The 20,940-nt window shown below is 51.0% G+C and overlaps 2 protein-coding genes across 2 annotated transcripts in view; both read left to right on the top strand.

The window, feature by feature from the left end:
• Positions 1 to 698, top strand: part of HOXB4 (homeobox B4) — a 2,096-nt gene extending 1,398 nt beyond the window's left edge. The window contains exon 2 of the mRNA XM_019638513.1: positions 63 to 698. Within this exon, the coding sequence (XP_019494058.1) occupies positions 63 to 437 (375 nt within the window). The 3' untranslated portion in view covers positions 438 to 698. The remainder of the gene's footprint in view (positions 1 to 62) is intronic.
• Positions 699 to 796: 98 nt separating this feature from the next.
• HOXB3 (homeobox B3) overlaps positions 797 to 20,940 on the top strand; it is a 26,397-nt gene continuing 6,253 nt past the window's right edge. Inside the window, exons 1-2 of the mRNA XM_019638719.1 lie at positions 797 to 2,973; positions 3,130 to 3,306. The gene's annotated coding sequence lies outside the window, so the exon portion shown is untranslated. The remainder of the gene's footprint in view (positions 2,974 to 3,129; positions 3,307 to 20,940) is intronic.

Consider the following 20,940-nt stretch of genomic DNA (forward strand, 5'->3'; position numbering starts at 1 on the left):
GCTCCGGAGGAAGAAGAGGTGGCAGGAGAGGGAGGGAGGGAGGGAGGGAGATACTGTGTTAGCTGGAAGAAAGGGCTTTCCCTCCTCCCTTCTCGGCAATAAAACTTTCTCTTTCTCCTTCTCTCTGTGTGTGTTCAGTAAACCCCAATTACGCCGGCGGGGAGCCCAAGCGCTCTCGGACCGCCTACACTCGCCAGCAGGTCTTGGAGCTGGAGAAGGAATTTCACTACAACCGCTACCTGACGCGGCGCCGGAGGGTGGAGATCGCCCACGCGCTCTGCCTCTCCGAGCGCCAGATCAAGATCTGGTTCCAGAACCGGCGCATGAAATGGAAAAAAGACCACAAGTTGCCCAACACCAAGATCCGCTCGGGTGGCACCGCAGGCGCAGCCGGAGGGCCCCCAGGCCGGCCCAATGGAGGCCCCCCCGCGCTCTAGTGCCCCCCACGCGGGAGTCGCGAACCTGGGGCGGGGGTGGGTGGCTAGCGCCGGGAATAGGCGGGAGAGATGCGGGAGGGGACCCTGGGGCTTTGGCCCGGAAAAGCCTACCTGCCCTCTCCCCCCCAAACACACACTTTATTTACACGAATAAACGCGGGGGGGGGGAAGCTTTATTTATAGAAATGACAATAGGAAGCCGGGCGAGGCCCCCCAGAAGCAAGGCTCAAGTCTCTTGCTTTCTTCCTTAAAAAAAAAAAAGAAGAAGAAGGAGGAAGGAAGAAAAAGACAGAAAGAGAAATAGGAGGCTGCACTGCTCGTTTTCAGCTTTGGCGAAGATGGATCCACGTTTCACCTTTAATCACGCCAGGCCCAGGCCCATCTGTCTTGTTTACTCTGCTAAGGAGAGGACGGGCCTCGGTGGCGACCATTACCTCGACACCCGGCTAACAAATGAGGCCCGGCTCGGCCGCCGCCGCCTCTGCTGCTGCCGCTGCTGGAAGACAGCCTGGATTTTCTTTCTTTGTCCCCCATTCCTGACACCCAGCGAAAGCACCCTCTGACTGCCAGATAGCGCAGTGTTTTGGCCACGGTAACCAACACACACGTACAACCTCCTCCCCCTCCGTGCCCCTTCGCGGGGACACTGACTGCTCATCCCCTTCCACTGTTGGGGCTGGGATTGGGGGGCAGCAGGAAGGGGACAAGTGGAGGCGCGGGCGGCTTTGGCAACGCAAGAGCGGGCAGGGAAATTGAGTCCAAGAAAAAAAAAGAGAGACCGGGAGACCCGGGATGGCCTTCTTCTGGAAGGTCAAGCCATTTCTGGCAGGGTGAGGGGCCAGTTGAGTTCTGAGCTGGGCACGATCCTCTCGCCAATCTAGACTTGTACACAGCGGAGACCTGCTCTCCTAGACTGAAGTTGAATGTGAAACTAGGAAATAAAATGTCGCGCCCCTCCCAGTCTGGGAGATAATGTTACAGAGACCTCTCCCATAGTTTTATCATTGTTGCATTGATTATTATTATTATTATTAATTATTATTATTATTTTATGTCATGTGCGTTCTATTTTCTTCCTGACATTCCAAACCAGGCCCCTTCCTAGTTCTGGGGCTGCCTGAGTCTAGAACCCTTCGTTGGCGTGAAAATTTGTGTCCTGTACAGAGTGACAATAGAAATAAATGTTTGGTTTCTTGTGACCAGCACAGCGTGTTTTTGTTGAAGCCTTGATCTAAAAATACAAATGCCACCCAGCCTGTATGTTAAGCACCCCAGTCCCATTCGGCCTCACATGTACGTGGTTGAGGGTTCCGATGGGAATTTCTATCTCTGAGGACTCCAAATTGTGGTAGTTGGTTTGTTTTCCTTTTGGGGTGGGTGTGTTCTGTCTGGGGCTTTAAATTTTTTCCCTCCAGTCCAAAAATGGATTGAAAGGACTGGGAGGGCTGACTCCAATCCCTAATGGGGGGGGGGACTGTTTCATTGTAGGACACAAGAGGCTTAAGTACGGCAAAGCCTTTCATATCGTGATTTATTTGTCATAAGCAAATAAAATGCGGTTAAGCTGTCTCCTTCTAGACAGACGGCTCTTTGCTTATTAAAGTTCCGAGAGAGGATTCCGAGAGGCCGGCCTCTTTCCTCCTGCGTAAGAAGGTATCGTTTTCCTCTGAGGTGTTTAAGGCTTTAATGAGTCTAATTTTTTGCACAGATGTTTCTGGGTGTTTGCAGGTTTTCAGAGTATTTTTATATTACAAAGGAGCTAGCCGGTGCCATAGCTCAAACTCTGACAAGCAAATAGATAATCAAGAAGACAAATGGCCTCTTTTGTGAAGCCCTGCTCCTGTATTAATTTTCATTTTCTTTCTCATAGAAAGTATCGAAAGTACGACTGGGGACCAAATAGCTTTCTGTCTCGCAGTTCCCAGTCACCCCTAGAATGGAGTGGGGGAAGGGGAAGGGGATACGGGTGACCCTCAGAAGCTCTGTCAGGCTTGGGCCGCTTTTGTAGAGCACCCAAGAGAAGTTCTAAGGCCTTGGGGCTCCAGCCTGGGGTGTCTTGTTCTGTGGTGGCCCAGGGTAGAGCCACCCGCCTCCAAAAAGCTCGGGGCTCAGGAGAGCATATGCAATTAAAAGTTGTTTTTCAGTCCCATCTCCCTTCAGAAAATAAAAAGAGTCAATTCCTCCGCATGTTTTATTGTTATTTCTTTTGTATTCTTCCGGTTTGCAGCGCCCGCCCGGGAGTTTGAGGCAGGGTAGGGCCTTAGGACAGACGGGATCGGTGTCCACAGCTCGGTGTGCACAGTTCGGGAAGGGGCGGTCGAACTGGCCGTTTAAATGCTGTGAGGAGACTCATAAAAAGTAGCCGGGACCTGGAGGATGAGAGCGGCTAGCTTTGTTTGGGTCAATCGCGGTGTGATGTTTAGCTGCCAGGGGCTGTGGCCGCCCTTAGCAGAGGGGGAAAAATACTTCTTAAAAGCATATGTCCCCCCCCCCAGGAATGCCTCTATAGAACCAAATCAAAGCTGCTCCTTGGAAGGTATGAATAGAATAAAAAAAGATTTCTATGGAGCTTAAAGTTCACAGCCATTCTGTGTAGACAAGAGCTAAGAAAAATGTGAGAATTATACAGAAAACCATTAATCACTTCTTTTCTTTAAATACGTATCCTCTCTCCTTTGTTATTATTCAACAGCAAATCTCCGCAGACCGGCTGTTGGGGGAAAAAAGTGTTAGCCGTCTCTCCCGGATCTGCGAGGGGGAAAAATTTGGAACCATAAAGTTGAAAACTTTTTTCTCTCAGTTTGGAAGAAGCCCTTCATCATGAATGGGATGCAAGGAGTTCGGGTGAGAGGAGGCGAGAGACGGAAAGGTAACAAAGCTCCTGCCTGGGCTGGAATTTTTTTTTAATCACTTTATGAGTTCTTTTTACAAGGGAAAGAAGAAACACTCTCTTGCCTCCTTTTTCTTTTTCAACGGTCTTTGTGGGGTTTTTATGGCGGGCGCTTGGTCAGGTTTGCTGCCTTTTATGATGACTGATGCGTGGGTCAGAGGGAGAGAGAGGCCTGGACACCTGGAGAGTGTTTGAACTGCTGGGGACTGAGGTGTCAGGCCCCTGAAGAACCCCAGAGAAGGTTGTTTGTGAGGCAGCTCCAAAGCGCTTTCCTGGTTTTGGAACATGCAGGCGGGCCTGGGGAGCCCCAGCATGTGTGCATGTGTGTATAGAAACGTGCACATGTGGCCAGTGTGTTCTATGGACTCCGCTTGTCTATACTAGGGGCTTGTGTCCCATATGTCTGTTTACCGGTGAGATGTTGTCACTGCCTTCTCCTGGAAAAACGGAATGCAGTTCTTGGATGTGATGCCCCAGCCTTGGAGCAGGGTATAGGGAGATGTCTTTCGATTTTTGCTTTTTGTGTCTAGCTTGGAATTCGAGACAAATACAACTCTCTGGAGCAGGAAACGGCTCCGTTCACAGGCAAGGTTCCTTAACGCAGGAATTTTCCTCTTCGACTCTGCCCCCTCTGCCTTCTTCCTGGAGGCTCAGTGCTCAGTTTTTTTTTCTCTCTCTCTTGGTTTGGGGGCTCTCTCCCCCACCTCTGGGGCCCTGCTGCTGAGGGTGAGGGAGCCAGTGGACTCTGCCTCAAACCTGAATGTGCTGGCCCTTTTTCCCTGGGGCTCACTGAGAGTTTGGAAGCAGGAGGCTGGCAGGAGAGAGTTCATGGAGAGGCCACGTTTTCTAGGCGATTAGCTCAGTATTAGAACCACAAAATGACCTCGGAAGCCCCTTGACCTCTCTGAGACTGGACATTGTGCTGGCTCTTTCGTCCTGCCCAGGAGGAAAAGCCACACCTCTGCTGGGAGGGGTCCTTGGGCCGTGGGGTGCCCATCTTGTTCATCTCTCTGTAGCCCCTAACTCCTTCTTTGCTATTTTGGAGTTTCTGGGTTGTTTTTCTATTGCTGTCTATTGGGGAGAAAAGGAATAACATTTTTAGCTTGAGTACAGCTGGGGGAGGGGAGAGGGTGCTGGTTGGTCTCTTTGTGCAGAGCTCCGTCCGTCCGTTGGTTAGGCCCTATGTCCAGTTTATCCCTCCTTCTTTCCTCTTTCGCTTGGAGGGAGTTGGGGGAAGAAAGACAAAGAGAGGCGACAGGAGAGGTCCACAGTGCTTCAGAGGGCTAGGAGAACAAACCCCTGGGTCCTAAGGAGAGAGAGAGAGAGAGAGAGAGAGAGAATTCCCCTCATGAACAGTCCCTTGGGGGCTACTGTGTCTCCAAGTCTAATAAGCAAATCCACAGCCTCTCAACCCATTTTTCTGAAGTTCCTTTGTTTGGGAAGCTATTCCTATAATCACTTACCCCCTTCCCCTAACCCTCATCCCCACCCTAGCTACTCACAGAGCCCACGGGGTACCTCCTCACCACAGGAGCAAGAGAAATGGAAGAAGGAGCAGTGCAGGGTGTTCTGACCATTCCCAGGGACAGCTCTGCCACATTAACCAAAGTTTACAGCAACTTTTAATTTTCAGAGATGGGTGGAGGTTTTGCCAAGAAGTGAACACCGAACATAGAGCCTTTCCAAATCTATATTCTGCTTGTTAAATCTTAAAAATGCACGCTAACAGCCATCCTCTTAGGAGGAGATAGAGAGATACCGAGATAGCGATAGAGATAGATGGATGGATGGATGGATGGATGGATAGATAGATAGATAGATAGATAGATAGATAGATAGATAGATAGGGACTCTCCAGCTGGGAAGAGGAAATGCTCCCTTTGGGTAAAGAGTAGGAGAGACAGAACCTTTCTGGGATGTGTTTGGGTGTTGCTTTGCATTTTGTAAATTGTCTCCTGTAACTTAGGGACTCTGTCTCAGGCAAGAAATAACTGGCATTGGTTGGTCTCCTCTCCTTTGTCCCTGGGTGGCATAATAAATGCAGGGGGTGGAGACCTCAGGAAGGAAAGGGAGTGAGCAGAAAGGTGAACTGGGCTTCTTCTGGACTGAAAACATTTGGGGCTCAGGGGAGATGTGCACCCCTTATTCATAAGGGCAGATAACTAATTATGGGCCCTCTATAGACTCAGGTAACAAAGATCTAGTCACCTGGAATTTTATAAGCTTCTTGCTGCAATGTGAGGATTAAGGGTTCACCAATGGGAAAGAAGGGGGAAACAATGGAAAGGGAAAGTTGGGGTTCATTCAAGGATTTCAGCCCCACAGGTGGGGACTTGGGGATCTCTCCTTTCCCTCACTCCCAGCCCTTTGGGCTCATCTTCTACAATTCTAGCAGCCACCCCTAGTCCTCCTAATCTTTGACCTCTCTACCCTCCAGGTCCCCGGCCCTCCCCATCTCCCTCCTACTTCCACCCGCCTGGGGCAGCCTCAGCGCCCGCGGTGGGTCTCCCTGGGAAGAGGCCAGGGAGGGGGTCTGGTTGGAAAACGGAGTGGGGAAGTTTCCCAGTGTGAGTTGAGCGCTGACGGATTTGTGATCGGCCATAAAACCGGCGCGTTCAGATTCGTAAATCAATCTCGCCTTTCTCACAGTATAAACGTTCGCTTTATCGGCAGCAAGAAAGCGCTCAGCTCGCGCTTGGCGCTTGTTTATTTGAACATGGACATTCCCAGGATCCTAAAAAAGTGTGGGCATTTTAACAGAACCTGCCCGGCATGCCTTCGTGTCATTTTGCTGTTATTTTTCTTGTCCTTAAAAATAATTTCTCAGTTTCAGAGATTGCCGCCTTCCCATGCTCCAGCATATTATATTGTCTCATTCGCTCATATATTTTTTTTAGACTTTAGTGGAGAGTTTTCTTTGGGAGACCATTTTAATAGATTTGTGGTCAGAACCTTTCAGGGAGTTGCTGGAGTCCGGCTTGGGGCCCACATTAGGAGCAGGCTGAATTCAATACTAGGCTGTGTTTTGTATCTGAACAATCAAAGCCGACCACCCCCCTACAGAGTCGAGGCCCCTCCAGCGCCCCACCTCTGCATCAGGAGCCAGATTCTGAGGCCAGGCCTGCCCAGTGCCTTCTGCATGGGCTGTGATGCCGCCACAGCTGGACCCTACCAAAGCCGACACAGGGATAGCTGTTTCTTTGGGGATTGTTAAAGCATGTGGGTCCTCAGCCTTCTCCCCATTAAGTTGTTTTTTATTCAGACCCCTCCAAACAAACCAATAACATTCATGAAGCCCCCAGTTCCCCTTCCCTAAACCACATTTGTCCTTCCCGTGTCCTGCTGCCCCCACGGCTGTGGCCGGGCTGGCCCCAGAGCTGGTGAAGATAAGACTGAGAATGTGCAGCAAGGGGCTTCTTCAGGAATGTCTTTTCCTCTCCCCTTTGTACCTCCACCCCACACTGGGGCCAAGAACTCCGATTCTGGTTGTAACTGGGCTGCTTATTCTGGGGCTGAGCTGTAGGTTTGGGGGTTTGCTTTGTTTTGTGTATATGTGAGATGAAGGCGTCTGTGTACATTTCTCTCTCTAGGCCTAGGAAACAGATTTCTCCTATCATCCCTGGTGTTCAATCCTTTAATATGCAAAACTCCCGCCATCCTTTCCCTATTGATCAGTCTCCATTGTCTGTGGATTGGAAACTAAGTATCAGGGTACTAACACCTGGGAAATAGGGACCCTGGGCTGCCAGGCTGACTTCAAAGCCTTTTTCTTCCTTTTTCCTTCCCCTCCCCTCCAGTTCAAACCTCCAGCTGTCTTCACTGGAGTTGGGGGTGAGGGGAACTGAGACAGGGTAGAGAGACATAGGTAGAGAGAGGCTGAGTGTCCACTTCTTTTGTGTAGAAACCTTAGGCCGGGCTTTGTCTCTAGAGCGTATTCTCAACCGGTCAGTAGAATTTGGTTCCCTGTAATAGTAACACCACAAATGAAAAAAGTCCCCCTTGTGGTTATTCTCAACTCTGAAAGTCCCAGAGTCACCTCTTCACCCTGTCCTTTTTCTGTACTTTCAAAAGGTACCATAAAAAATATCAAATAGGGAATGAAAGCCAGAAACCCTAATATATATATATATATATATATATATATATATATATATATATATATATATATTGGACGTATGAAGTGTTTCTTTTGAAGCTGGTCCCTTTAGAAATTTTGTTGATTATTTAGGAAGAGGGGGAGTGGGTTCCACTAAAATCAGTATCTAAGAGCGAGGGAGAGAATGGAGTAGAGGGAATCTTAATCTTAAAGGATGCAGAGAGAAGAGCTGGAAGCTGAGAAATCCAGGGGCTTGGAGAAGGGCTCGCGCCCACCCCACCCCCACCCCAGACGCCCCTGCAGACTATTTCTGCACCTCCACGAACTAAGCAGAAGCAAGAGGAGAAGGGAGAGAGGAGAGGTGGGCTGTGTGGGTAAGTGTGTGTCTGGGGGGGGCGGTTAGGGGGCTGTAGATAGAGTAGGTATAGATGTGAATCTGGGAGAAAGAAGAACTCACTACTATTCCATTGGTGGGTTGTGGGGGAACCCACCTATTTTGCAGGAAAATTTCTCCTCCTGAAGGGGAAGGTCATAGTGGTCCTTTGAGCCTGAAATCGAAAGACCCCCTTCCCCCTCCTGGTCACGTGATTCATTAAATAATTAATGCCGAGGTTGCAGAATAGATATGTATTCGTCAGGAAAATCACAGGCTCGGTCTCCCTGTTTCTGACGTGCAATTCAACTGTCCTTTGAAAAACAAGCCTGTACCCCGAGAAAAAAAAAAGAGAGAGGGGGAGAGAGAGGGAGAAAGAGAGAAAAAGAGAGGGAGGCAGCAATAAAACAACCCCGCAGCCGGAGCCACACCGCGGGCTGGGGTATTGTAAGTAGAAGGGATTTCTCACTACCTACCGCGTCTTATATGTCCATGTAAATTTATTGTTTGTTATTAATGTTATTGTCGTAAACTGTGACAAATAGCCATCTTCATTTCCTGCCATTTCTCTTCACACGGTGCTCTGTGTGTTTATACCCATTGAGGCATTGCATAGAGATTTTAGGAATATTCCTCTTCTCTCTCTCTCTCTCTCTCTCTCTCTCTCTCTCTCTCTCTCTCTCTCTCTCTCTCTCTCCTCCAACCTTTTTCTTGATTTATAGCAATATGGGTGTCAGCTTCTCGGCCCGCATGCCAGCCATTGTGTGTGTGTGTGTATGTGTGTGCGTGTGTGTGTGTGCGCGCGCGTGTGTGTGCGCGTCTGTGTGTGTTTGTGAGCGAGTTGTGTTGTTTATGGCCATGTCTTCGATAAATCATTTCTCACGGAAAATTATGTGGAAGCTGGGCTATTTCTGCAGCCGGGAAAGAGTGACTCTCGGAGGCACTTCCTCCCTTTCTGCTCTGCTCCCCGGAGTTGGTTATTTCAGACGATGTACAGTAATATATCAGCAGTTAATATGAAAGCTCTATAGCTGGAGGTCTTAAATTACAGCATCCGTGATTATCAATTAAGGCGAGATTTGTATAAATTTGGTAAACCAGAAATGCCTCATTGGCATATAAACCCAGTCAAAGACCACGACCTAATATAAAAATTATATTTGTGAGCCTGATAGAGCCAACATTCCTGCAGCAGCAGACAGAGCTTCATTTTTCAGCGGTTCCTCTCCAGGAGTTTGGCTGCTCCGGCTCCAGTCTGGAGGAAAGAGCCCAACTCTGAAGGCAGAAGAAGCCTGGGGGCAAGAGAGGTGGAGGCGAGCGAGGTGGAGGAAGAAATTAGGAGAGTTGAAGGCAAAGATTTTTGTAATCGATGGGGATCAGATCGAAGTCCTGTTCAATTGGAAGGGAGCTGGAGAGATTCAGCTATAGTATTAACGCTTAATCCATAGGACTGATGTGTATGGCAGGGGATTTAGGGTGGAGAAGGAGCTGCCCAAATTCGGGGAGACAATAAAGGCAGAGGGTGAAGGGCATGGAGAGAAGCTAAAAGCCTTGGCTCCCCACCCTTCTTGTTAACAAAACAAGGAAATGAATTCACACCCCAGTAGCCTTCGTTCGACCTCCTGAAACAAAGAAAGTTTCCTCAGCAGTGAGGAACTATGTGTGTGTGTGTGGGGGGGGGGGCTAAGGCTGGAGAAGTTCTCAAGTTTTTCTAGAAATTAAATGTTTCAGGAATCAGGTGATCCCAGAAAGTTGGAGTGTGTTCCAGGACGTGGACTGTGTTCCCCTCCCTATGCCCCCATCCAAAGAAGGAGCAAAATGGGGTGCAGATTGGGAGGGAGTGGGCTGGCAACTTTTCCCTAGGGTTTCATGTGGACGTCTCAGTCCCTCCCCATCAGGGAAGAGTCTGCTGGTCAAGAGCAAGGCCAGAGGTGGCTTCTGGGGATATGCTATGCTGCGCCCCAAAGTTGTGACGGATGAGGGGCAGAGGGCCAGAGCCTTTGCCAAGTCCAGTCTGGGCTGCTGGCTCCCCCCCCCCCCCGCTGGAGCTGGGCCAACACACTTTATAGCCACTATTATCTGTGATATTTAACTCTGCCTGCTAGTGTAAACCTTTGAGTAGGAAAATGAGAGTGACGCTGTTCCCAGGTGTTAATTATTTATAGCATCAGCGGGCGTAGAGTGGCGGCTTAGGCCCCAGTGGTGGAACGTCCAGGAGCTCACTCCCCTGCTCTTCTCCAAGTAGGTGCTGAGCCTCCTGCTAGTTAACACGCAGAGTTGGGGTTGGGTGGTGAGTGGAGCCTCCCAATTTGGGAGTCTGGGTTAAAAAGGATTTAGGGAGAAAGAGGAAAGGGACAAGACCCTAGGCTGGGATGGGTGGGGGGCATTACCTGGCCTGGATAAAAGGAATTGGGGGGAGTCTGGATTCACAGGCAGCTTTGATAGGGCTGGGGGAGGCAGCAAAGATACCTGAGGGATGGGGGCTCGAAGTGCTTCAGGCCCTGCATCCTTCAGTGTTGGAGAACCTTCCCGACACACACACACACAGACTATGGGAGACGAGTATTTCCTTTTCCCTCACCTGGGAAGGGGTGTGTGTAAATGTGGAAGCAGTGAGTTCACCCCCAAACCAGTACTCCACAATTTAGGTCAAAGTTTTGGAATCCCTGAGAGAGCCCGTAAGGATTGCCTCTTCCTTAGACAGGAGGAGGGACATGAAGGAGAAGGAAGAGGGTAGAATCAAATCATATTTATTAGCTTCTGAATTCAGCCTGTTTTGGAGGATTGGGAACAAAAGGTGGAGGGTGAAGGATCTGCTCTTTGGGACAGGCCATAACTAGTGGGGAGAGCTGGGAGCCAGTCCCATAGACCCCTGCCCCTGTATTCCCAACTCCTCCTCCCATCTGCCCTCCCCCTGCTGCCTTCTCCTGTGCCTTTGACCTGGAGGTCTGATCCCCCCTTTTCCTCTCCATTCTCTCAGCCTCCTTCAGGTCTTTGTCTCTTCTGGCCCTGGGGATACCCCTTCCCCTCCCCTTTCCCCCACTCACAAACAGACTCTTCCCCAGGAGACAAAAGCAGGGAGACCATCCCTTTCCACCATTATCTTGCAGTCGCTAGTCCCTCACTGAATCTTCCTATGTGAGGCCTGATGCCCTCCATCCAGGCCTATAGCCTTGCCACCCTAATCAGCAAGTTTGAAAAGACTTTTTTTTTTACATAGATATATTTGGTTCATTTAACCATGAAGCACTCTGCCTCTTACCAGTTACACACACACACACACACACACACACACACACTTGCTTTTGTGCTGTTCAGGGGATGGGGTAGAACGCATTTGATGGAAGGAGCTTTAGGAATGCTGCTGACTATCTTCTCCTGACTCTGCTGGTGTCCACTTTCTCTATATACTTATAGTGTTTTCCCTGTGTCTTTGAGAAGCTGAGCTGCCACTGCTTTAATGATCAGAGGAGTTGGATAGAAAGGTGAGGAGAGAGAGGATGAAGGAAAAAGAGAAGAACAAGCAGCAGGATCCCTTTCTGAGGTGGGAAGTCAAGGCAGAGCCCCAGGAGAGGAAGACAAGAGTGGAGACAAAGGCCAGTCAGAGAGGCAGGGAGGCTGTCCTGGAAGAATGAGCCCCACAACTTGGGTGGACACACACACGCACTCAGAGTTAAGTGAGAAGAAGGGACGTGGAAAGCAAACCACGTACTTTGCCCCCTTCTCTGTAGATGAGAATGCCTCCATTGACAGAAGAGAGGGTCCCCCCCCCCTGCAGAGGAGAGGGCCCTGAGGCCAAGGGATCCACATTGCTCCAAGGAGAGGGGAAGCCTAATAAGTGAGCCCAGCAGTGATATCTGGAGACACTCCTAAGTCCTTTGAAAGATTCAATTCAAAATCACTTAAGACACAGGGAGAGGCAGAGTGTGAGAAGACAAAGCGGTTGTGAGAAAGGGACAGAGACACCAGAGATTGTTGGGGGGGAGAGAGAGATAAGAAACACGGAGAAAGAGCCCAACAGCCCAACCCCCTAGGGGGGCAGGCACAGAGGGGAGAGGGCTTCAGGGTCTGGAAGCTCTCCCCAGACTCTATGCTTTCTTTACATGCAGCTGCCCAAAGCCGAAGCCATCCCAGAAGCAACTGCCTCTAGAGTAGGCCCTCGGGGGTGCTAAATCAGGTGTGAGGCAGCTGGGGCAGGAACTGAAGTGTCTGGGAATGGCCAAGATGTCTTGGGCACTCCAATTTCCTCTTCTACCACCGCCATCAGTAACTTAATGGTTGGACTGTCCCAAAACAGAATTCCACCATGGAGGGGGGGGCGTTGGGGTCAGTCCCTCACACATGGACCCTGGGATCTTTCTTTGGCGTCTCTTCCCCCTGGTGGGTTTGGTCTCTTCCTTCCCTCTTGAGTGACTGGGAGAAGTCGATCTTCCAGCCGCCTAAGAACTTTCCCTTTCACCTCCAATCCACATCCCTTCCCTGGAATCCCTAGCCTGAACAAACGGATACTACCCTCACTAATCTCCTCCCTCCCCCATCTTTCAGGAAAGAAAAGGGAAACGGGAAAGAAAGTTCCTACCAGCAGTTTTTAAAAACTCCGGGAAAATTAGAAAATGCAAACCTTCCTGGCATCTCCAGTCCCTCCCTGTCTTACCCCCTTGACGCTGCTCTGCTCTCTCCATTGAGCATCCCCCACTCCTCATCCTCTCGTCCTGTCCTGCCCAGAACTCTCTTCCTTCCCCTCCCTTCTTCGTCGGGCCGGACATATGGAACCCATTTCGCTGGTGACATTGAAGAGCCGCCCGTGCGCCCGCCTTCCGCCATGGCGCCCCCGGCGCTCCCGCGCCTCGCTGTGCCCCCGTCAGTCGCGGCTCCCCTCGCCTGGCAACTTGGCCGGCTCTCGGAGCCCCGACCCCAGCTCGGTGCCTGGTCGGTCCGGCGGAGGGGGAGCCCCGGCTTCTCCATAGAGGGGCTCCCCAAGTGAAGACCCCGTGCGCCCAGCCGCCCCGCGGCCTCGAAGGCCGAACAAAGCCGGGGGCGGGGGCGGAGGCGGGGTGCGGGCAGCGCTTCCGGACCTCTCCTCTCGCGGACCCGCCGCCCTGGGCTGCCCGGGTCTGAATGACCGGGATGAGGCCGGCGGAGCCCCAGCTGGGGCCGAGGGACCCGTGCCTGGCCGCTGGCTCCCGCGCACGCCCCACTCCTGGCCACCCGCCGCGGCCCGCGCCCTAGCGGGAGACGCACAGGTAAGCGTGGGTGCTGAGCCAGGGCTTACCGGGACGGGCTTGGGGTGGAGAGCGGGGGTGACAGAGACCCCTGCCCTCAGGCCTCCCTCCTGGATCAGCAAAGGGGCTGGATCCGAATCGTGGGAGACAAAGATGAGGGCAACTTAAGAGGCGAGGGGAGTAGAGGAATCCTGGTGTGCAGAGCAGTGTGGAGGAATGTGGGGCTGTGCAAGGGGTGTGTGGTTCAGGGTTGGGGGAGCTCTCCCCCTCAGGAGGAGTGTTGGAGGCTATGGAGGGTTTTTCATGGGAGCTGGGAGCTGTGGGTTGTGAGGGGCATCTGCTGGGGGTGGGGGCACTCCTGCCTGGGCCCTGCTCCCACAGTCCAGCTGCCACCATGGCCGAGCCTTTTAGCACCTCGAGGGTTATTTGAAGCTGGAACTACAAGGGGTTGCGCTGAGGCCGGGTGTTAAACTGAGAAGGTAGGAGAGGCGGTGATTTATGGCTTCAGAGAAGCTGTGTTTACTCCCTGCCTGCTCTGGAAACCAAAAACCAAACAGTAGAGGTGGGAGAAGGCCCTCTCCTTAGAGTGGGAGGTAATGCCAGGTTGATGCGCTGGGATTTATTTTCCCAGATGTGGGGAGATGGTGGGAACTGTCCCTTTGCAGGCGCAGGCTGTGTTGGGTCTGTGTGAGGTATAAGAAGAACGTGCAGCATGCACACGTGTAGGTGTGTTTGTGTATGGTGTGAGCGCTTGGGCTGAAGTTTGTCCAGCGTGGCATGGCTTTGTGAGTGGTCACACAGGGAACCAGGAGGGAGACTGGGTGTATCCTGGTCCTGGTACTCTCAGATGGGGTAGCTGTGGATAAACTTTGCTGCTCCGCACCCTTGCCATGGGGTACTGCTTGGTCCCGCCTGTGTTTTCTTTCCTCCCACGGCCACATGCAGCAGAGTCCACTTGGCCTGGCCCCTGGCCCCTCTGTTCCATCTGCCCACACCACCTGATCTTCACTTTGAACCTTTAACTTTGCCATGGGAGACTAAGGAATTAGTTAGCATAGCTGTGTGGGAAGGGGAGAAAAAGAGGAGAAAAAGGTCTCAGGTAGTAGGGGAGATTGGTGGTTTGAGGCTGGGCCTTGACAGACTTGGGTTCCACCATTGCTGCTCAAATTCCCCTGAAGTCCCTGCTTGGGGGGCGGGGGTAAAGGAGCACAAAGGGGAGCAGGGTGAGGGAGCCATGCAGGATGATGGGGGTGGGGAGAAAAATATTTTGACCCCAGATAGTTATTTCCGCAGGCCAACTGGTGGCTCTTGCATTTCTATCCAGACGCCTGGCTTTGCCTGGAAATTGTTTTGCATTAAATTTTCTCAGCCGCAGAATTATCTTTCCTCGCCTCCAGCTAAACTTGCATTTTTCCACCAGACACTTGGGCCCCACACCAATGAAATCTGAGAGGAAGCGGCTGGGCCCTAAGTGGCCATAATTTAATTGATTTTATCATAAATCATCAACTTGATGAAGAACCCGAGGTTTCAGTGAAGTAAATTGATATTAATGGGAGTTTCTTGAAATGCAAACTCGCTGTATTGTTGGGGCATCTTGAGCTGGGGAGGTGGATTACGTGTCCCAAGAGCAGGGAGCCTGGACCTGCAGCCTGGCACAGCTTTAGGGGGTAGGGAAAGCAAGCTGCAAGGGGCAGCTGCAGGCAGACTGATTTCTGGGGAGGAGGCAGGCAGGGAATGGAACTTTGTGGGGAGGGAGCAGAGTCTGACTCCGTAACCCTGTTGGCCATCTTGGGAATGCTGATCTCCAACTGGGGGGAAGCAGTCGGGAAGCTGGTAGGTGTGTGGGCAGAGTAGGGGGTCGGGTGAGAAGGCCAGGCTGGTACAATGGGTGCATTGACTCCTGGTTAAAAATTGCCAGGCTGAAGCCTTCCTCTTCTAATTATACAAATTAATTATTTACTGCTCAGGTTCCTGTGTCCAAAAACAGCACTTTTGACTTGGTGATGAAGGTAGAGAACAACCGCCCCCCTCCCCCGACACTCACAGAAGAGCAGTAAGAGCCAGTGCATGTGCCTCTGTAGAGGCAAGAAGGACTAGGAGTGGGGTTGGTGTTCAGTAGTGGGGATGTAAGCATTTAAATCCCGAAAGGAAATATCCTGTGTGTGGCCATGTTGGTGCCAGTTATTTTCTGAACTCAGTTTATTGTTGTTGCTCAGTGTCTCTCACATCAGCACACAGAGAACCACAAACTCTCAATCCAAAAAGGGACCTCAGAAGATCACTTAGCCCAACCCGCCCCCCTCCACACACATGCTCTGGCTTTACAGATGGGAACACTGAGGCCCAAGGAGTTCTCTGTTTCAGCTCACACAGCCAATCTTGACCAACTAGAATCCAAGCCTCCTGACTCCCAAGCCTATTTCAAGGATGACTTTAGACAAATCACTTCCCCGCTCTGAGCCTCAGTTTCTCTATCTGTAACACTGGCAAGGGTGGACAGGCTAATCCTTGAGCTCTTTCAGTTCTGAATGTGAGTAACTCTCTAGTGCTTGGGAGCAGCTCCCTATGTGTGTCCTGGGGTTCTGTGGGCATCTGGGTACAGAAGTTACTGCATGTTTACTTGTCATATATAGGGAGTTTGTTCCCGCCCAGAGCAGTGCATGGTGACTCAGACTGGCTCTAGGAAATCCACTGGACTCTGGACCATTCCTCTTCTTGAAGGTTGGAGGAGAAGCCCAGGTCTCCAAAAGCCGTGGAGATAGAAGGCAGTAGAAAGGGGCTTGCTGGCTGGATTGGGCTGGGATTGGCACCTGGAGGGAGGCTAAGGAAGGAGGGCTGAGCCTCACAGAGCAAGGTGCTCTCCTTATCAGGCACAGGGCCAAGGCTGGAGTTGTTCAAAGTGCAGTTCTCAAAGTCGATTCTACCACACCAGGGACTGAATTGTGGTTTCAGAATTTAGATTCCATGATGGCAGGCCATCCCCCCTCCATAGCCTCACCCTGACCCCTGGGCCTTTGGACGCTCTTTTCCTAGGAGAGGGCACACACAGGGTGCCACAGCACTTTTCCCAGGTCAGCCAGGACAAGAGGCTTGTAAGGTGGGTGTCAGCACCCTTCCCCTCATTCTTGGTCTTATTTTCCATCTCTTTCCTCAACTAGGAGAAAATAAAATTCAAAAGGGGTAGGGGTTTCTCAGAAGTTGCATGGTGGTGAGCGGAGGAGATTTCTTGTAGGATCAGGGATATGAAGAGGCCCGTTGAGGAGAAGAGGTTTCCAGTGTGGTCGGGGATATGAGTTGTGCTGGAGGAAGTGGGAAGAGATGGCAAACAACTTCATCTTTTGGGTTCTAGAAATCAGAGTCTCTGGCCAGATAACCCTATTTTGAGAGAGAGAGAGAGAGAGAGAGAGAGAGCACTGGCAGGTCCAGACTCTGGCCCTATCCCATTCTGACTTTGGAGTTTTATATTTGGAAGCAATTCGGAAGGCCTTCCGCTGATTGGTCATTAATCTGGTGAGTTATTGTCTGCTAAACAGAGGTCACTGGGAGAGAGACATCCAATCTGTCAGGAGAGACCTGCGCAGTCACTCCCAGCGGCTGGGCCCCTGTTCCTTTCTTGCCGGCTTCTCCCTTCCTTCCCCAGTACCTCTCACCCAGCTGTCCTAGATGCTCCCCTCGCCCTCCTGCCTTCTCCAGTCTGCCCACCTTTGTCTGGACATCCGCCGGGGTGGGGCTGGCCAGATCAGGACTGAGCTTCTAGATGAGGCGAGACGCCTGATTCAGAACGGGCTCAGAGCAAGGAGCCTGCGGCACCGTCATCCGCTCATCAGCGCGTCCAGGCGGCCTCCATGGTCACTGAGTGGCCTTTGCGAACCTTCGTGGCTGCCCTGGTTTTTTTCCCTGCCTCCCACTCGCCCTGCCGCCTGGAGTGGGGGGAGAGTACTGCTTGGATTTTTCTTCGCCAGCGGTAGTGGCCTTTTTGTTCTTTCGATCTCTGCTTCTGCTGAGCCGGGTCTACACCGGCCTCAGCGGAGGCGCCCAGTCTTCTTGCGGCCGCCCCTTTGTTCCTGCCCGCTCCCGCATCTTAGAGGGTGGAGGTTGGGGATCCGAATACCGAGAGCCGTCTTCAATAGCAATTCCCATTTTACAACCCCTAGCTTTGAAATTTTTATTTATTTTTAAATTCAGTTTATTGGGGGTGACAATAGTTAGTAAAATTACATAGGTTTCAAGTGTACAATTCTATAATACATCATCTACATATCACATTGTGTGCTCACCACCCAGAGTCAGTTGTTGAAATTTTTATTAATAGGAAGACATGGAAATTCGGGTGCGTGTGTGAACTTTACACAACTCTGCTGCTGCCACCAAGTTAGGCAGTAAAACTGGAAAAGAAAGTGGGACCGGGAACCCAGACAGGACCACAAAGAAACAGATCGCCAGGCGCCTCTCCCGGCTCAGGTTCCAGCTTCTTAACGAGCCCGGTGAGCCGGTGGATTTGGGGCTGGCTGAGCTGGGGGCATCATCCTTGGTTGCCCCAAGGCTGATATTAGAAATAGATGTTAAAGCCAGCCAGTTTGTGCTTATTGAGAGAATTTTCGTTTGCTCTTTGACGGATTTTTTTTTTTTTTAGGAAGAGGGAAACAGACATGATCCCCCAAAGGCCTGGAAGTCTGGGTGGCCAGTGATCTCTCAAGGGGGTTTAAAGTGCTCCTTGTCCCCTGGTACTGTGGAAGAGGGGCATGCCAGTGCAGGATCCAGTGCTCTGGCTTGGCGGAAACTGAATCAGAGAGAAAAGAATGTCTATGAAGGGGAACATATTCTCTAATTTTTACCTTTATTATTAATTTTTGCCTTTATTAGATGACACTAAGCTCTCTCTGACTTAATTTTTCTCTCCATTTTTTTCAGTTTTTCTCTCTCTCTCTTTCTCTCTCTCTCTCTCTCTCTCTCACACACACACACACAAACACACACACACACACACACACACACAGAGTAAGTTGCCCAAGTTTATCTCCTTGAGTTTAGGAAGAAATTGTTCCCTCTTCTCTCTCTAGTCTGCCCCTAAATCATGACTTCACCACAGGGATGAAGCCTTCTCCACTCCTCTTTTTTCAGACTCCAAAGGCTTCCCTTAGACCCCTCTGCTGTTTCTCACCCTAAGTTCCTTGCCCAAGCTTCTCACTGCCCTGCCTTTGTCCCCTGAAGTTTGAAAGGTCCTTAGTCTGCATCAACACCTCAAAATGAAATAGGTGCCCTTGGGGCTGCCTGTTCTACCCCCCACCCTCCACCCTCCCAGCCCCAGTCAGGGGCAATCGGCCAGCTACCAATCTCTGAGAAGGAAAGAAAAAAGGCAAGGAAGAAACGAAACTGGGGTCTAATTGCCTCCCAAGCTTTTCAAATGAGCTCTGCTCTACAGAACTAAAAAGTCCCCCCCTCCATCTCCTACCGCATTTGGGGGTGCATGTCCTCTGAAATTTTTCTCCAGGTTAGCTTTCTTGCTCCCCAGTTCTTCTTTATGCTCCCACCCCACTGCGCCCCATCTTCTTGTGTAGCCAAAAGGGACCACAATGAGTTGAGGCTCTGGGAGGGGAGGAGAAGGGAGGAGGGGTCCACTGCTGAAAAACTCCTCCACTCTCAGCTCAGCTCCAGGCTGGATCCTCCTGCAACCCCGGCTTGCAGGCCCGCAGCTGGTTGGGTGTCCTCCCGGCTCTCTTTTTTATTCCTTGAGGCAAAGCTGTGTAGCCCCACAAGCGACCAGGTTCTCCTCCGCTCTCAATTTCACTATGACCTTCTCTGGCTAGTGGTAGCAACAGCTAGGAGAGCTGAAGGGTCTGGGGTATATTCTTGACTTTTTAATTTTGGGGAGAGAAAAGATCCAAAGGTGCTGGTTTCCTTAAGCCTCTGAAAGCATCCCTGGGCCGACTCCCTGACCCACGAGGCCCAAGGGGGCCTTCCAATGTTGTAGGTTTCTAACCAGGGTCTAGAGATCTCAGGACAGACTCCTTGCAGCCACATACTCAGGCAGCCATAATGGCTCATTTTGAGGGTCCCGGCTTCATACCCAGCACTGGGTCTGGTTTGGGCATTTTCTTTTCTTGATACTACTAATAAACACAGAAAAAATGACTCTCACCTTCCATCCTAATCTCCCCCTCCCCACTTCCCTCAGCCACCAACTGTCTAGGCAGGCCATGGGATCCTTGGAACTTCACAGTGGGAAGCTCTGCACTGGGTTCCTGTGGCTAGAGGGTGGGGAGACCATGAGTACCCCTGCTCCCTGTTCAGCAGGGCCCCAGGAAATTGGTGGTTCCAGCCCATGAAAACGGACTTAGTGGGCCTAGAAGTGGGGGCTGGAGGAGGCCCCTTTCTCAGCCTGAAGCAGAGCCTGTGAGTGGGGAGCGACAGGGTATGAGGGAAGCTTTGCCGGACGTAGCCACCCTCTCCTGGAAGGGAGACAATAGCTGGAAACCATTTCTCACCTTTGTTCTCCCAGTCCTACCTCTCCTGGTGCATCCAGATGGGAGAAGGCAAAAGCCAAATATTCTAACCAGGAGGTCACAGGGTAGTGACTGGCTCTGTCTGCGTGAAGTTAAGAGAACAAGTTTTCCAAGATGCCTTTGTAGAAAAGAGAGACTGTCTGCCTTCTATGTTATCCCCTAAGCCCCGAGTCAGCAGTTAGGCAGAGTTGCAAACTCCCTGCTTTTGGAAGTGTCCTGGTGTTCTTTTTGTCTTTTTCCTCCACCAAAATGGCTCTTCCCCACCCCCTACCCAAATCTGCAGACACCTACATTCTTGACTCCTGTCTTCCTCCTACAGGCCTCCTCGCCTTTTCCTGCCCTTCTTAAACACGCCCTAAGAAAAGTTTAGCTTTTGTAGTCTTCCTCACTTGTGCCAAGAATCATAAATCTTGCACAGCTAAGAGAACAGGTTTGTTCTAAATAATAATAACAATAACAACTATCCCGTCTGTTCTTGTCAGTGCATTTAAAATTAAGCCATTTTGCTCGTTCTTCTCATCTTCTTAGAAGTACAAATGTCTTTATCACCTCTTAGCCCCTTCTGCCTGTCCGGAGGTGAGAATTGTAACAGAAACTTCTCCGTGAAGTTCTTACAGCCTCTTATTGCCAGCCGGTCTGGAGCTCAAGCTAAACACAGGGTCCTCCTTTTGTCACCCTCTCCTCAACCTCCCCTCCCCCTGCAAGATGGTCTGGATTTTAAAAATAATCACTCACCGCTTGTTGTCTGTTCTCAAAAAAAGGGGGGGTTGTTAAAAAAAAAAAGGTCTGGCCTTCCCCCTTACTGATTGGAAACTGGGCCTGGACATTTGTGAGGAGAGGAAGAATAGAGAGGGTGTGGGGAAGAGAAGAAACAGACTAGGAGACTCAGAAGAAGAGAGCCAGAGCGAGCGGGCAGAAGACCCAGCCACCAGTCCCAGAGGAGTGAAACTATTCAAAAAAAAAAAAAGTCCTAGTGTTCCACTGAAAATGAATGCAGACGGGCACCCAGCACACCCACCCCCAGGGAAGCAGTGCTTTTGACTAGGCCTTCCAACAGCTACTTCTCAAATTAGCATAATGGTTTACTAGTGGGGTGGAGGGAGCTGTGTACTCCAACGGGCTTTGCCTCGCCTTTGCTCCCCCTGCCTCCACTGCCAAAATCACCATTTAAAAATTTACCTGTTCTTGAAACAAAAAACAAACAAAAAACCCCACCCGAAGAAAACCTCTACCTTCTTTCCTTTCTCACTCTTTCTTTTTTTTGGGGGGGGGGGTAAAAATCCCCCCCTCCCCCAATACCACCATTACCTTCTCTCCTTATCAGGCATCTAAGCTTGCTAAAGGGGGAGAGGTGTGTGTGTGTGTGTGTGTGTGTGTGTGTGTGTGTGAGCTTGTGTGTGTGTGTGTGTGTGTGTG

Source organism: Hipposideros armiger, unplaced genomic scaffold (assembly GCF_001890085.2).
Source record: "Hipposideros armiger isolate ML-2016 unplaced genomic scaffold, ASM189008v1 scaffold_40, whole genome shotgun sequence".
NCBI lineage: Eukaryota > Metazoa > Chordata > Mammalia > Chiroptera > Hipposideridae > Hipposideros > Hipposideros armiger.